The sequence below is a fragment of the Cyprinodon variegatus genome, unplaced genomic scaffold (genome assembly GCF_000732505.1).
Source record: "Cyprinodon variegatus isolate N-32 unplaced genomic scaffold, C_variegatus-1.0 Scaffold1061, whole genome shotgun sequence".
Lineage (NCBI taxonomy): Eukaryota > Metazoa > Chordata > Actinopteri > Cyprinodontiformes > Cyprinodontidae > Cyprinodon > Cyprinodon variegatus.
Window position 1 is genome coordinate 26,825 of NW_015151514.1, and position 17,032 is coordinate 43,856.

General features: G+C 35.5%; 1 protein-coding gene across 2 annotated transcripts in view; it reads left to right on the plus strand.

Moving 5' to 3' along the window:
• LOC107101163 (breast cancer anti-estrogen resistance protein 3 homolog) overlaps nt 1-17,032 on the plus strand; it is a 52,278-nt gene that overhangs the window by 24,511 nt on the left and 10,735 nt on the right. For both annotated transcript variants that reach the window (XM_015399955.1, XM_015399956.1), the window contains one exon: nt 16,117-16,245. In XM_015399955.1, coding sequence (XP_015255441.1) covers nt 16,117-16,245 — 129 coding nt within the window. The remainder of the gene's footprint in view (nt 1-16,116; nt 16,246-17,032) is intronic.

Below are 17,032 nucleotides of genomic sequence, written 5' to 3' on the forward strand. Positions count from 1 at the left end.
CAGACTGTATGATCTGATTGAATTATTAAGTGCCTTGAGATGACATGTTATGAATTGGCGTTATGTAAATAACCTGAATTGAACAGAATTATTAGTTCCCAGAGATTAAAATAATTGATATAAAGTATCAAAATTTTGCATTTAATTGTATTTCTTTGGCATCATTTTTATTTTTCTGGTCATTTACATTGATCCATCAGCCCTGTGTTTTATCTGCAGTCTATCCATGCTTTAGTTTAGCTCACATTGAGTCAGAAACACTGATATATTTCTGGGTATTGTCCCCCTGTTAATGTTATGTAACTCTTCCCAGTAAGAGTAGTGACATTTCTGCTAACAGTGGGAGTTCACAGAGCGAACGCGTTGGGTTGCAGTGAGAGCATAAATAAGATCAGTGTTTAGTATCAATCAATGAGCCATTACAATCACATTGAACAGCACAGCAGCCCCTGACTTTTATTATCTCATACAGAAGCTTGATGAATGCTGCATCAGATATGGGCTGACACTGATACTATTATTGTTTTATGATATAATTCTTTTAACTTGAAATCCGAACTACCTGCCTGTGGCAGAAGGACTTTTAGCACTGCATGCTGTCTTGTATCACTGCTTATTTACTACCGCTTACATTTGCCATTTTTAGTATTTGTTGGTAGAAAATGATAGAAAACTCTCCATTCCAACATTCCTGAGGTAGTAATGTATTTAAAAAGGGCTGAAACAGCTTTGTCTCCCTCAGTCCATTTGTCAGAAACAACAAACAAATAGAAATAGAAAGTACAGAGCCTCAGGATGCTGATCTCTGTCCCTTGCTGTACTTCCAATGCATTCCTGGAGAATTGGATATGTGTATTTTAAGGTGTGCGATCAGCCTAGCTGGTGATTTTGGGCTGCTGTGGTTAACAGTGGGGTGAGTGTTTGTGTGTGTGTCGTGCCCCGGGAAATGTTGGAAATGTATTTCCTTCCTGTATCCTCGGAAGGTTCAGACTGTAATTAGACTCAGAATATTCCCTCAGTCGGCTGCTGTTGGGGAGTCACCCTCTGCGTTCGCATGTTTGCTTGTGCTGCTGTATAATATACTTCCATCTCTGTACATTCAGTGTCCAGCCTCAATGTGTACATTTCTATGCGTCGTTTTGGTGGGAAAGTTGTGGCGCTCCACTAGAATGTCACCAGAGTAATTGCTCCACAGTGATTAAGTCCCACAGATGGGCAGCTATTCATCAGCATCATTCTGCAGGGCACAGAGGAAGGGATGGATGTTTGATCTCCCTTTGAAGACCCAGCACCCTCTTTCTGGCTTATTTTCATGACACAAAAGCTGCAGTCATTTTCTAAATGAGTACAGAAAAAAAAAATTGGTCTCTTTTTAAATGGTGTTTTGTATTGTAAGGAATGTAAAATGGAAAACAAAATTAGAATTAAAATCACAAATAGGAAGAGATTTTTTGTGTTTTATGCCACTTAGATATATGAAACATTTTCTTGGTTTATTTTAACAATGTAGGCCTTTTTTCCAATTAAAACAGCATCTCACTGAGATTTTCTGTATGATTATCATTTAAAAATAGTATGGTAATAAAAACTAGGCCTTTTCGAGTATAATTAAGACCATGAACCCTATTTGTGAACCAGATTAACCAGACTGTTTCAGACCAGTGCAGATTTTTGGGTTTTCTTCAAGGTCTTGTCTTCTAGTTCAAAATTTGAGCTAATTTGATTTCTAATAAATGGTTAAATTATCAATTTTTATAAACTGTGAAAACTGGAAACCTGCACCAAAAAACCAAAAAGCATCAAACCAATAGGAGTCGATCAACAATTATTGATATTACTGTATACTATACTACAGTCACACATAAAAAATGAAAAATGTACTTTTTTTTTCTTTCCTTCAACTTTCTTCTTGGCTTGATCTCTTTACTGAGACATATATTTCTTTGCATATTTTTCTTAACCTATCTACTGTTTTTTCTATTTGAAGCATTTTTTGTTTTTCTGTTTATGTGTTTTGGAGAAACCATAATTTATGGTCATAGATATATAAAATGGAATAACAATCCCAAAAGATTTATTTCCAGGAAGAAAAAAAGTATCTATTTCTTTGCAGCAAACATTGAAGTTTCCATTTCACAAAAAAAAATAAAATCTTAAATTAAAATGTTTTTTATTGATAGTTAATCATCCGAAGATCCGCTGTCACACATTTTAAAATAAATAAATCACAACCTTAACAAGAAATATTTGATCATGTTAGTCTGGTTTTAGGGAAATTAATAATGTGAAGTAGAGAGTGTTTTACCCAACCATGAGTTTGTTTTAGAGAAGATGACAGGGAGATTTGCCTTTGGGCCACTCCCAGGCACTCCACACCACTGGCTACAACCTTACCACATGGATGTTTCTCTCCTCCAAACATGAATCCTGGGGGTGGGGTTTAGAAGGAAACTGTTGGAAAGGATGCGTAAAGCTAGGAGAGCTGTGGAGCGTTCACTCTGCAGGGGACTGTGGAGGAGAGAGAGAGATTCTGCTCAGAGAATGCTTCTATGATGGAGGTTTTTCTTGGAAGAAGCAAACAGGCATTTGTTCATCCAAGTTGAACTTTTCATCAGCAGTTGGTGTGATCAAAGTGCAGCTGGACTAAACTTCTGCAGCTGGCCTTTGCATTTTGGAAAAGTTGGCTGGAATGACGGAGCGATGCAACCTAAAGGCTCTGACAGCAGCTCTGTGTTGTTTCTACCACAAGAACTCTGTCATCACAGGGAAGGTGAGAAAACAAGGGGCTGCTCATCTTATTCATTTAAATCATTTATTTGATTTTGGTTAAAGTGCAAATCTTCAACGGATGTTCCATTTTTTTATGCATGCTGAAAAATGACTTTTTTTCTTTTTAGCATTTTGACTAACAGTCAATGTTCTTTTCTGCCAGCTTCTTAAAGCTCTTTTGATCACTGGTTGCTGTTTATAGCAGACCACAGGAAACAGACCAGTCCACTAAAAGCTATTACAAAAAAAGACAGCCCCTTACTGCCCTGCAGACAACAGGGGCATGTCCCAACTTTCAGCTGGAGCAAAATCTAATCACACTGAATGCTCCTTCTCTTTCCTGTCTCACTGCATGTTGAACACTGAGCTTTTATTACTGGGACCAGACGACCTTATAAATGACCATCTGTGTGACTGTCTGAGCCTGGGAGTGTGAGATATATGTTGACTTCATCCATAACTGCTGTTGGCAGACAGACAAGGCAGTGTGTATGACGGCTAGGATGAGCCAGAGGAGCCGGGACCAGGGTGATAGTCCTCATGTGGATGAGACATTACTAACTTGTGGCACTGCATGACGTCAGGGAAATGTATGAATGTCATTAAGTTAAGTGGATGAAGTGGGAGTTAAGGTGTGGGCTGCGGTGACGTAGTGCAGCTCAGCCAGGAGCTTCTTTTCAGTTTGTGGCTGGCCAGGTAGATCTGTTGTTAAAATTCTGTTTTTAATGCAAAGTGTGCATAAAACAGAGGTTTAGAGCAGGTGGTTAGTTAAGATCTGTTTATTTTTAGTTTAGTGTGAAAAAAATGTTGATTTGTTAAATCTGTACAAAATGGGGGGGGGGGAATACAGTAATGTCACTGACTGTTCAGTCATTGTCTTTTTTCAACTAATCTATTAGCCTTCTCACCCTATTCTGCTCCCTTTGCTATGTGACTCCAAGAAGCCAGAGGATTTGTTCCGTTGCCCCCTTTATTCTCCTCTCCATCTGTCTCTTTGGGAGGATGCCATTTAACCACAGTGGCATGGTTTTCTCTATCTCTGTCTGCACAAATCAAAGCTAATTTCTGAGCCTTCAAACCTAAGTGAAAGATAACAGCAGACAGAAAGAAAATTTGATAACTTTTTAATTTTATTGGATTGAATCTGTAATATAATGTTATCTAATTTACTCAAATGTTTCTTTATTAGGGTTTCTATTTCAGTTTCTTATAAGAGTCTTCATCCAGAGATCTAGAGTCTTAAAATGTATGTGGATTTGATCACAAACTCTACATTAGGGAACTTGTTTGTCACTACAATAAAAAAACAAAAAGAAACAAGACTGAACCAACAGACAAAGAAACCTTAAACATTAACAATGTAAAGACACAGTCCCTTGCTAAAGATCAGTATTATTACAACCAAAAATCTAAATTAAACTTCACTTGTTCTGGATTTATGTGATAGAGAAACACACACACAAAAAAAAATAGAGCAGCAAGTGAATTAAACATGGTGTTTTTTCTGCACATCAAAATCTGAAAAAAAATGTGCTTGTCTCCCTGATTTAATCCTTTGTAGAACCATCTTTTTGGTTACAATCATTTCTTCATTTGTGTCCACCAGCTTTACTCATGTAGAGACTGAAGGTTTGCCCGTTTTATTTTTGTTTTTTTATATATATATTTCATTTTCAGTTAAATATTGTTTCAGAGTATCTGAGAAAATCGGATTTCAAGTCTTGTTACTACCTTTCATTTAAGTATGGACTTTGATTTGACCTTTTCAAAAACATGAAAATTATTTGATCCAAACCTTCCATTTGTAGCTCTGGCTGTTTTAAGTTCATAGTCCGACTTGAAGGTGAAACTCTGCCTCAGATTTTCTCCAGACTCTAATGAGCTTCAGGATTCCCATCAACTCTGACTCAGTTCTCTCTCTATGCTCAAGTAAAGCATTCCCATAGCATCTCTACATATGTAGCCCCTCAATGCAGGGCGAAAAGTTGTTGTTTAAGAACTGCAATGTTAGGTATACACTGCAAAAATGATCTCAAAATTAGTAAAAATGTCTTAAATTAAGGGTATTTACCCTTAATTTGAGCAGGTAAATAAGATGATCTGCCAATGAAATGAGTATTTTTACTTTTAACATAAGGTATCTAGATGTTATGCACTTGAAATAAGACAATGCAGTTGTTTTTTCTTATTTTAAGTGTAAATTGTCTTGTTCCATTGGAAGTGTCTCAATTAAATCCTTAATTCAAGAAAAAAATGCACTTATTTTAAGAAAAGATTACTTATTTAGATTTATTTTTTGTGCAGTGTAGCTGTTTGAATGGAAATAATAAAGAAAAAGAATCTGAGTATTTTTTCATCTAATTTTTCATCTAACGTGTATATTTATGTTTTCTTCTAAATTTTTTTGGGGGGGTTAATTCACGTTTCCATCTTAAACCTAAGGGAAATAAAGAGGAAAAAGAGAACAAAACAACCATTAGTTGTCATTAATCAAATTATGCACCTTTTTAAGATTAAAACCGGGCCATTTTAAATCATATCCTAGTCTTTTGCAGAAGGTTGTTAGTTACAAAGGAAAATAAATATTCTGCTCCTCCAAACAACAACAAAAAAAGTTGATAATGTACTGGTATCTCAGAGATACTCGGGGGCGCGACCCAAAGTGAAGAGTAAAATACTTCCTGGTCTAATCACAGGAAGATGTATGTGTAAACAGGGAGAGTCAGAGGCTCTCTGATGGCTAAGCCGAGATATAGAAATTCAAAGATCCAGAATCATTTACTGTCATCATCTGTCCTCTGCTTTGATCCGGAGGGTCTAATTAGTATCTTTAGGGGAGCAAAGTCCTGCATGCCTTAGATGTGTGAAACATTGTAAAATTCCTTTGCTCCAATATGCCTAAATCAAATGGCTGAATTATATCCTCAGCATGTAGTCAATGTCTTCAGAGTTCTGCTAATGACCTAATTACAGGATTTAGATGTGGTGGGAAAGAAAACATCTAAAAGTTAAAGGACGCCACCCCCCAAAGGACCAATAGAGCACACTGGTGGTTAAGGTGTTGGTCATTTGGTTTAATATAAGAGAAAGGAACCTTTAAAATAGTCAAAAGTTAAAACAAAATGACTGTCCATTTATTCAAGTGGTGCAAAGGCAATTAGACTGTTGTACTGAATCATCAAAAACGTTTTTATCCCTTTTTTTTGCATTACCTCCAATTTGATGCAATCCAAATGAAGCAACTGACTAAACTATTTAGTCTAAAGACAATAACTTCTGTTATCCAAGTTTTTGTGTTTTAGCAAAATACTTTTACTCTTTCTAATTGGGTTTGTGAATATAGCCGACTATCATCAGCCTAATAGTGGAGGTTATTCAAAAATAATTTTGCAAATTAATATACAGATTGCATCTGTATTTTAAGGAAACTGCTCCTACCACTGATCCCTGTGGTACTCCACAGTAAACCCTGGAGCTTGAGGAAAATGTATAATTTACATGAAAAAAACTGAAATCTGTCAGACAGGTAACATGAAACCAATTTAATGCTGTTCCCTCAATTCCTACAAGCCTTTCTGAATTATTGTTATGATCAACAGTTTCAAATTCAGCACGGAGATCAAACGGGAGAAGTACAGATGCAAATCCATTATCCGAGGTCATGAGACTATCATTGGTGACTTTACCAGAGCGGTTTCAGTGCTATGATGAGCTCTAAAACCTGAGAGCTTTGATTTTATAAGCTTTATATAACTGAAATAGTTATCCAAACATTGTTCTTGCTTATGTCTTAATGATCAAATTCTAAGAAAAACATGAATAAAGTTGAAAAGAGGTTTGCATATAATGTTTGCATTATAAAAGCACTAATAGGAGGGCTCAGCCCTTTAAATCAATGACTGTTTTTCCTTGATAGAAATTTTGAACCAGTCGGATTATTTGATCCGATTGAACTGTCTCTGTAAAGTGCCTTGAAATGACATGTTATGAATTAGCACTATATGAATAGACTAAATTGAATTAATAAATTTCATGTACACCAGTTCTAATTGCATTGCAGCTCATTGTCCTGATGCTTTGTTAAACCTTTAGTCTAAATTTAATTATGCTCCTAACCTAAGTAATAAATCATTTTAAAATCTTCTAATAATAATGTTAACACAGATCTAGGGCTTAGAAATAATCCAATAATGTTACTTTAACAAATCTGCAGTGAATTATTATCATTTGTCTCTGACATTATATCTGCTGGAGCAGCAGGTGAACCTGCTTGTTTGTCTAAGTCCTGCTGGTTTACTCTGCAGTAATGCATTGAATAGATACGGTTTCTTTCTGTTTTAGCAGCATTGTTATTAACATAATGTTGCTCATCATAGTATTGAACAAAGAGAAAGGGACAAGTTGAGGATTATTACTGGTATGAGGAAAGATAAGGGCTGATCATATAAAAAGGATTCATTCCCTTAAAGCTTAACAGACAAGCAGCTTACAGCATGTTTCTTTCTCATTGGTCACAGCCAGTCCAATGTTACAAATCAGAAACCTGTAAGAACTCATATAAACCCAAAAACACAGCTTAAATGCTTTTGGTCTCTTTGTTTGGACGTGGAGATTATGTCCAGGCTTTGAGAGTTTTTGCAGGTCGCGGGGGAAAGTTTGCAGCATATAAACAAATAACCTGACTGAAAACTGTGTGCAACATTTTTCATCTGTTTCCCTTCTTTCATAACTACAGAGGAAAACTTAATTAGTTTTACTTATAGATACCAAATAAGAATATATGCATATATGTGAATTTTTAAAAGATTGAACTTATTGGTCATCATAATTTATTATATAGTTATGTAAAAATATAATATAATAATACCCCATGTAAATATAACATTATTTGTTTTTGAATATTTGATTTTTAAAGTCATTTAATTGCTCATAAAAAGTAGAAATTACTGTTATTTAACTTGTCAAACAACTGATCTCAATAAAACTATATTTTGTAGCTCAGGAGGAGGTTTGGATTCCGTACACCCTAATAACATCATCAGAGAGAGGCTTCTTGTAGCATCTTAGATTCTCTGATATAGAGTATGAAAAGTTTACCCAACTCTGCAATCTTATGAGATGTTTTAGTGTGTTTCTTGCACTTGCAGCTTGGTTTAAGTGGTGACTTTAGTTTCCTATCAGTGACACCAATAATCTGCTTTTTTTTTTGGAGGCTTCTTTTAGAATCTTTTGATTTGCTTCAGGGCTGACTCTGCTTAGATGTCAAAACTCAGTAAACTGTTGGCAGTAATTTTGAATCTTCTCCTCCTGTAGACTATTTCCCTGATATGTCCATGTTATTTTAAGACATCTTTGATCCTTTACTTGACTTAAAAGCCACCACGGTCTTCCATCTGAAGGCCTCATATTGCTCTTTGGATCCTATCATGATGTTTACTCTCCCATCAACTAAGGTGACCTCACTAAATTAAACGTTTGACATTTGAAACAACATAATACAGTATAAGACATGTTTCAGTCTGGCCAATACCTGAATCTGAACTTGATTATAATAGTTTATAAATATCCAGGTAATGGATACCAGTGATACTCTGTTACAGGAGGAGATTGAACTTTTTAATCCTTAAGTTGTTCTGAGCCAATTTGTTTTCTCTTTATTAATAAGTGATGTTGTAGTAAAAAACAGTGTAAAATAAAAAAAAGTATGAAAAATTATCAAATGACAGAATAAGATCAAATGGTTGCATTTTTGTCCATGTCAGCCCCATTTGATTTGTCAGAAAATGCAGATTAGGCCACAAAAAGCAATATTGTACACTTTGCAAGCTGTGATCATTGGCCATGCAGAACAGAGCGGCTTTCAAGCATTGAGGCTGACAGTAACAGAACAACTTATCAGACCATGACCCTACATCTGGTATTGGATTATGACATCTGTACAGGTGGATAATCCAGGTCCAGAAAGTAAAACAAAAAAATTCCTTCATTTTCTTTCAGCCTGTTCACTTTAACAGATAACTAGTCCCTGCTGACATTGTGGATCTGAAATGTGAAACAAAAACACACTAGATCAAGCTACTAATATGGAAAAAGCAGAGAAATTATAAAATTATGTAAGAGTTACTGCAGAATGATTGAAGTGTTCCCCGCGTCCTCCAGCAGTCTAAGCCTAAAGCAGCATAACTATAGAAAATACTTCTGGATAGGCTAACCTTGTTGGGTTCGTCAAAAGAAGAAAGGTGGACCCAAGGAGAATCTGGATTGGCCGTTCACTGTACCTCTTCCTACTTCTCTGTTCACCCAGCGAGTGAGCAAACATCACTCTGTGTTTAACTGTAAGCTTTATCAAAAAGGACATTTTGAAGCCTAGCCTTAAAAGGAGACAGGGGAAATGTAATGTACCCTGTAAATGTACCCACATTTGTACGATGATGTATTGCAGGTCAGTCTATAAAACACTTTCCATGTGGGTTATCAACTTAATGTTTTCCATGCCATTCTTAAATTAGTTACAACCATTTCTCCTTCTTCACACCTTACATCCTGTTATCCTCCATGTTCCTCTGGTATATGACCCATCAATTATCTGCCTCCATTCACACCTCTGTTCATTACTTTATACAGAATAACCTTGACTCATGGTTGCCGTGCATCTCTCCCCTTAGTCATCCCAGTTTTCATTATACAATGAGTGCAACTGCAGATAAAGCCATTTTTATCATGGTCTTTATAATAACTGTAGGAATAGCAGATGGGAGTTTAGTCAATAAATTAGCTAAATGTGCAGAAAAAAAACTGGACACTCCAGTTTCACTTTAAGTTCATTGTTTGTAAATTAAAAAAACAAAAATATTCCACGTCAACTTAAACAAACAACAACAAATAACTGAACATGTGCGTCACATACAGTTTTATAATCTGATTTAAAAAAAAAAAAGTTTAACCAAATACAGGTTCCATGACCTCCAATTCATCCCCCCTCCTCCTTCCTGCCTCTGGTGTGAACTAGAATAGTGGGGTTAAAGTTCAATCTCAGGCTCTCTTGAACCAATGGCCTCAGGAAAAACATTGAAATCCAAACTCTTTCCAGCAGCAAGAATATTGTCAGAGTCTCACACTACCATCATTTAAGGCATTTTTGGCAGGAGGTAAAATGAGACATTTTATTGACTTTGAAAACAAAAATATAAATAAATAAAATTAGATGATTTGGCTCTTTATCTTGTGTCCCTATATCACATACCAGGTGTAAAAAAAAAAATATATAAAGAAGTCATTTCCAATGGATGAATTTATACATTAAGTAGAGATTGTTTTGTTTTTTCCAGAGAGGGATTCTTTTGTTGTATTAACTGATGACAAGGGCAGTCATCTGTCCAAACCCTTTGTCACCATTCTTCTTTTTATATAAAAAAAAAAACTGATCAGGAAACCTGATTCCAAAAAGAGAGGTCTGTTTGGCTGCAGGATGTTTACGCTCAGATCATCCACCCCCAGGACTTTCCCACTCCTCACATGGGTAAGGTCATATATATAATGGTTTGTGGCTCCAGTTTTAAACTGGAATATTAATAAAGATCACTGCTTGTTCATTATGAGTGTGATTCTGCATGGGTCTATACTGAACATATATACCAGGTATGAAAGCTGAGGGCAGAGCATTTTCTTCTAATGACTTTTCTAAGGTTAAGACAGACAGGGAAGAAAATAAACATCTAGTGTAGAGAGGAGAGAATATGACAAAAAAAGATGTAATGTCTTATTAGATAGTCTTTTATTTTAATGTGGCTGGAGAATTAATATACTACTGGTCATCAGATTATATCCTATATCACCCTCCTTTACATTTACCATATTGTAGGGTCAAACCAACCTTCCACATACTGTATTGGTTGTATTCAAACATGTAATGTGTAGAAATCCATATCCAGACCACTGTTGACCTATTATGTAATCTCATCCTGGAATGTGCAGGTGGTTCATTTACCTTAGAAGGCTAAATGACAAACTAAAAGTGAACAGCCAGGCATCTCGTTTCCTTTTAAAGAATTTATCTAATAATCTTTTTGACCACACGAGGGCACACAAAAAGCACGGGGGTTGTATATCTTTATGGTCTAATTCACAGTTTAGAACACAAAATAATAACAGGACATGATTTTCTATAAAATCCCCTGAGTTTCCTCACATTAGACAAAGCTGTTATTTAAACCTAATAACATATTGCAAGACTGGAAACAATAAAAGAGCAGCTGTAGAGATTTTTACCCCTCTGGTTTTTTCAGCAGATCTTTTTTATCCTTTATTTCTCAATGTCAATTTTAACTCATTCAGATTTTCTATTTTAGGAACTATGGTATAAAACATATTAAGCAACTAAATATATTTTCTTCGCCTTTGTTGCTATTAAATCTTCCTCACAGAGTGTTGATGTCTATGTGGACACACTGTGGTATCTGCCTACCTTTCATTCACTAGTTATTTTTTTAAGTTAGTATTTGACTTTTGCATTTTAGCACTGACTCTGTCATGCCTCTCCTCCATCTTAATATATGCCATGATTTTCAAAGTTCAAAATATTATTTAAATGCTACTGTCAAGGTTGGGTTGGAGGTTCGTTGAGGACCCAAATGCAGAGACCAGGGAGGCAGAGATGAGTTCTTGCAGGGTTTAACAAACTCAAAAAGGCAACAGAAACAAAATCCAAGAATCAAAAAACTAGAAATTAAAAACCAGGGGGAAACACACACCAGGAGCCAAGAAACAACAAGGAACCAGTAGTGAAGAACTACCAAGCAAGAGTATATATGGTAGACAGAACAAAGACTGGGCTAAAGAGCTGATATGGAGCAGGTGTGGATAGAAGTGACTAGAAGGGAGCTGGGGGAAAGGAGACAGGCACAACGGGGGCAACAGAGTGTAACTCAAGACTGCTTAAATATAACAAAATGAAAAATAAACCAAAGACCAACAAAATAGAATAATATACACTGCAAAAAATAGAAATCTCAATAAGTGAATTTTTCTTAAAATAAGTGCGTTTTTCCTTGAATTGAGGGGGTAAGTAAGACACTTTGCCAATGGAACAAGACAATTTCCTTTTAAAATAAGAAAAAACAATTTTATTGTCTTATTTCAAGTAAATATTATCTAACTATCTTATTTTAAGAGTAAAAATACTCATTCCATTGGCAGATCATCTTATTTACCTGCTCAAATTAAGGGTAAATATACTTAATTTAAGAATTTTTTTACTTATTTCTTGATTGTTTTTGCAGTGTAGATACTGAAAACTCAAAATGGGAGAACCATAACAGATAAGGTACATCTTATTCTGCCTCTTTTGGTTAGGAGTATTTAATAAGCACAATCTTTCTAAAATGCTTTAAACGAAGCAAAGTAAAACAGTTCATTTAAAACGAGTCAAGACAGACAAGTTCTACCCGTACATACATACCCTTGTATGACATTAGGATGAGCTTATCAAGAGTGAGATTCAGGCATTTGATTTTGATTTTTTCTTGAATGGTTGGTTTTAATGTCCAGGGTCTAGACCTAAGGATAAGAGAAGAGTCATTTCATACACGTGCAGAGCTCCTCAATGTTATCAGCTCTGACCAACCTTATCTGTGGTTTCATTTTTAACTCTATGGTAGACATGGATGTTTGCGGTTTGTTCTATATTTACTATTGTAAATCTCGAGTTCATTTGGAAATATTTAGTTATAGTTCTTGTAATGCTGTCATTTTTTTTAATCAAAAACAATCTATATTTCCAGGTAATGATAAAGGCAATGAAAAGTTGACTGAGGAACTCCTTCTTGGTTGAGCATTAGGATAGAATACAGTTAGATATTTTTATGCACCATAAAAATAACACAGATTTATTTTTATTTTTTTTTACACAAACTGAGAAAATAATAAAGTTTCACCTTTCTATGCTCTGGGACACAACTCAAAGAGATTAAGGAAGTGTTTGCATCACTCACATGCATTTTTGTTTATGTACGTCAGTTTAAGGTGTGAATGGAGGCAGGTCCATGCAGGTGGGCGGGGGTCAGGGTTGGGACATTCTGTGAAGTTGCGCAAGGTGAGCGATGGAGACACAAAGTGGCAGAAGCTCTGTGGAGGCAGGCAGAGGAAGTCTGTGTGGAAAGGTTTTTCTGAGAGATGGCGTTAGACGACGGCCAGTGGGATTTTCCTAACGTCATCCATGGTGTACGTCTACCTGTGTGAGATGAAGTTTGAAGGAAGAGAGAAAGAGAGCACAATGCAGAGACCCAGCAGCTGTTATGTAAGTCTGTGTTTGCTGTTGGTGAAGAGTTAGAAATACTGTCCTTCACTTTTGACACAGTGTAAATCATAGTTTCACTTTGTTAATGAGTGGTTAGTTTCTGTTCTGGTTATATGCCTTTTTTTTAGATCACCTTTGGCTTGCTTGGTTAATTTGGTTGTTGATTTTGTCTCAGTGTTTTAACCCAAACAAGGATTATTTGTTGACCAAAATCATCTAATTTCATCTACAGCCATAAATGCTTGTAAAATAAGTGTCTAGAAAAAAAGTGACTGGTACCTTTACAATGATTTACAAGGCATCCGAACTGTGTATCTTTACAAGAGAAGAAGGAGCTGAGGTGAAAAGAATATGAAGGAATATCCCCTTTTGAAATTGATAATTCTTAAGAGAAAATAAACATCTGATCAGCTTTTTATTATTACACTTTTATAATAAGACAACTTTAGTATCACTTTATTTGTACTAATATCATTCTTTAGTTTCTTTTGCATTCATACTTTCATCCATTTTATGATGTTTTTAATTATATTATTATATTTTATTATATGTTTTTAATTATATTATATGTGTTTTGTGAAAATTTTACAAATATTGACCAAGTAATCTAGTTCAGTTATTGACCAAATTATTCTAGATGTTAGAAACAGCTGCTTGGTGCTTTATTTCCAAATTCCCCATTTGTTACCACTATAGTGGTTTGGTTCATAGGATGATTCATTTGAAATGCTTGCAATTTTTTTTTTATATAACCATTTGGCCTGAAGACTCAATTTTTCTTCCAGTACAGCCAATATGTTTAAGTAATTACTGAATCTACTGCTTAGATCTTACCATAGCAGGACAACACCACATTATAACACGTCCATCACCATGCTTCACCCCTGTGATGAGTTACTTTTACTTGAAATCTGCCGTTGATCTTCAAACAAAACGTATTATGTGTGGCTCTAGAACAACAGGCATGTTTTTCCGTCCACAGCTTTTTGTTGTTGTTGTTTAGAATATTAGGATTATTTATTCATGATTCATGTGCGTGCTTTTTAAACCCTAATATATCATGCCTGTTATGTGTTAAAGCTAATGTTTTCCCAAGCAGTTTATCTACTTAAGACAATATTTAGAAATAAAATGGGAGCATACAGAAAGAGTGGATTATTCTTAAAAGAGAGCTCTGTCACTGTGCGTTTGGATTGTCCTTGATCTAAAAACCCTTTGTATTATCTTGATATGACGGGAGCTGGTGAATTATCCTCATCAACAAACGTGTATGATGTGCTGATGTAATGATGCGGACCTGCCAATGCGTAAAATGTTCTTTAAACTGTTATTCTGGGCAAACTTTCTGAAGAAGCGAGCTCAATGCTGAGCGCTTCCATTTGTAACCTCAGCCACTTCAATATCTTATCCACTTATCCACATGATAACTCTGTTATCATGTCTCACAGTCATTTAATACATAAACATTATGAAGTGTTATTTAAAGGGTTTTTCCAAGGCATCTCTTCTCAGGAAAAGAATCCGGGAGAGAAAGCTTGAAGGTGTAAACACAGAGCTTCCCATTACAAGAACCCATACCTTCCTTTCATTCAGGAAATCCATATGCCCCATATTGAGTCTCATATTGAATGTTGAGAGTGTTCGTATTTGCCACACTAAAATCTGTGAAAAGTACTTGGATGTAATGGTGAACTTGGTTATTTGGAGTTAATTATTTCCACAATGTTACATATTGGCACAACTGTGGTCATAATGGCCAGTTTTGGATAAATCACGTAAATTAATGTTTTTTTTCACTTGTTTATGATTTTCCTCAGTTTATTGTACATTTATTCTTGTCCAATTGATTAACATTGGTGTTTCATGTTTATCCAAAAGTTAATATATGGTATATTATTCTTTGATAGTGGCACATATTTTAAGCCAAGTTTACCTTAATAATAATGATTTCTTTCTAAATAGTGATATTCTAACGGATACAGCAACTGAAGACAGGAACATCATCAGGAATATATTACATATTTTAATGTTTTATATCACTGAAAAGAAGCAAAGCAGGCTAACTCTACAAAGGGAGGCATTAAGTCTTTTGTTATAAGCCCTCTTAATATGTGTTCTGTATATAAAAAAACAAAATGTTTGCTTAAATTTTGACCAGTTAAAACGGAGTGAAATACTTTGTAAGACAAATAGATATAAATCCTCTTTGTTTTTTTTATATATCAGTTAAACAATGTTTATGACAACTCAGAGGACAGGAAAAAGAACCGATTTTTTAGTCTTCAAATATGCATTAATGTATCTTCATGAAACATTTGGATTAAGCTTTTTTGTTCCAGTGCTTAATGTAGCAACAGTTGTTATTGTAGTATAATAGGGGGGTGGTGGCCTAGTGGTTAGGGCATTATATTGGAGGTTCTGTGTTGAAGCCCCACTCCCACAGACTGCCACTCTGGGTCCCTGAGCAAGACCCTTAACCCTGCACTGCTCCCTGGGAGCCACACAATGGCAGCCCACTGCTCCGCTCTGTACTTTTGACAGTGTAATGACAAAAAAAAAAAAAAAATGGAATTAAAAAACTGTCCATCTGTTAGATTTGAAGCAAATTACTGAATAACTGAGATCATAGTAGCCTAACATGGAGTCATTTGGAACTATTATTAAGAGTTTTGAATTGTAACATACTACCATTGACGACCATGTGAATAAATAGAAATATTTTTTTTTCAAAGGATATTAATATTGAAAAATGATGGGTTCAAAATGGGTTCAATTCACAGATGATTTGATATTTCAATTTGATCAAATGACAGACAGGCCAATAAAGGTATATTTAATTAAATAAAGAAAAACACAGGCTTTTCTCTTTCAGACTCAAAAAAATAATAATAAACCAAATAAATATTTTCTAACTCATGGCACTTTTAATATATTCCTTTTCAAACAGAGACACCATCATAGAGATACATACAATGATAGTAGGATTCTTTTCATGATTTAAAGATGTGAAACAGACAGAGGAACTAAACGCTCTCTTCCTGTTTTCAACCCAGTTCTCCAGGGATCAGTTTATCCTGGACTGTTCCTTGGAGAAGCTCCGCAGGGAGCTGGAGGAGGAACTGAAGATGAACTGCGAGGAGCCAAGGAGTCACGCTTGGTACCACGGAGCAATTCCCAGACAGGTAAAAAAAAAACACTAGAATAAATCTGAGTCACGAGTCCCTCCCTCTGCTCTGGTTTGAAACCAGTTGGACCAGCTATTATTAGACTACAGCTCTGAATGTGCAGCTATTACAGACAGATTGTAGGGTGACTTGTGACCTCAGTAGAGGCACTCGGGTTGTACCTTCAGGTCGGCGCACAGAAAGCGTTCTTTATGTCTGCTGGATGTATTCTGTTTGTTGTGTTGGATAAATGTGTGAGGGAGGCTTTGTGTTCCCTTTGAGATCCAGAGCTGAGATGTAATCGCTTTTAATAAGCTCCTTCCTTTGGCTAAACTAAACTAACATTACACTCTAAACAAACACTAGTCTAATTAAAGCCTTGGGTTCTGTACGAAGGTTTGTGTGTTTTTGTGGGAAACAAGAAGAGTAAATGGCTTTAGCTGAAGCAAAAGTGAAATACAGAGACTAAAGTGAAATAATTTCAACTGGTAGATCTCATATCCAAATATTTATATTTGATTTTCAAATAATTAGGGCTCACATCATTCAAAACTTTTCTGCATTGAGTTGAAATTTGAGATAATTCAACAAATATTTACCGTTAAAAGTTTACTGTGAGTATTTTCATACTGTGTACATTTTAACCACTAGGGGCGCTAGACTTTTCACATTCAAGTTTAGTGGCCCTGAGAGCAACTAGCAACACGGCACTGTTGTACAATGAAAGTTTCCCTCCATGTTTGAATCTCAGTTCCTGATTTGTTCTCTAACATTCTAACATTTGGCAGTAAAGGTGTAAATCTTC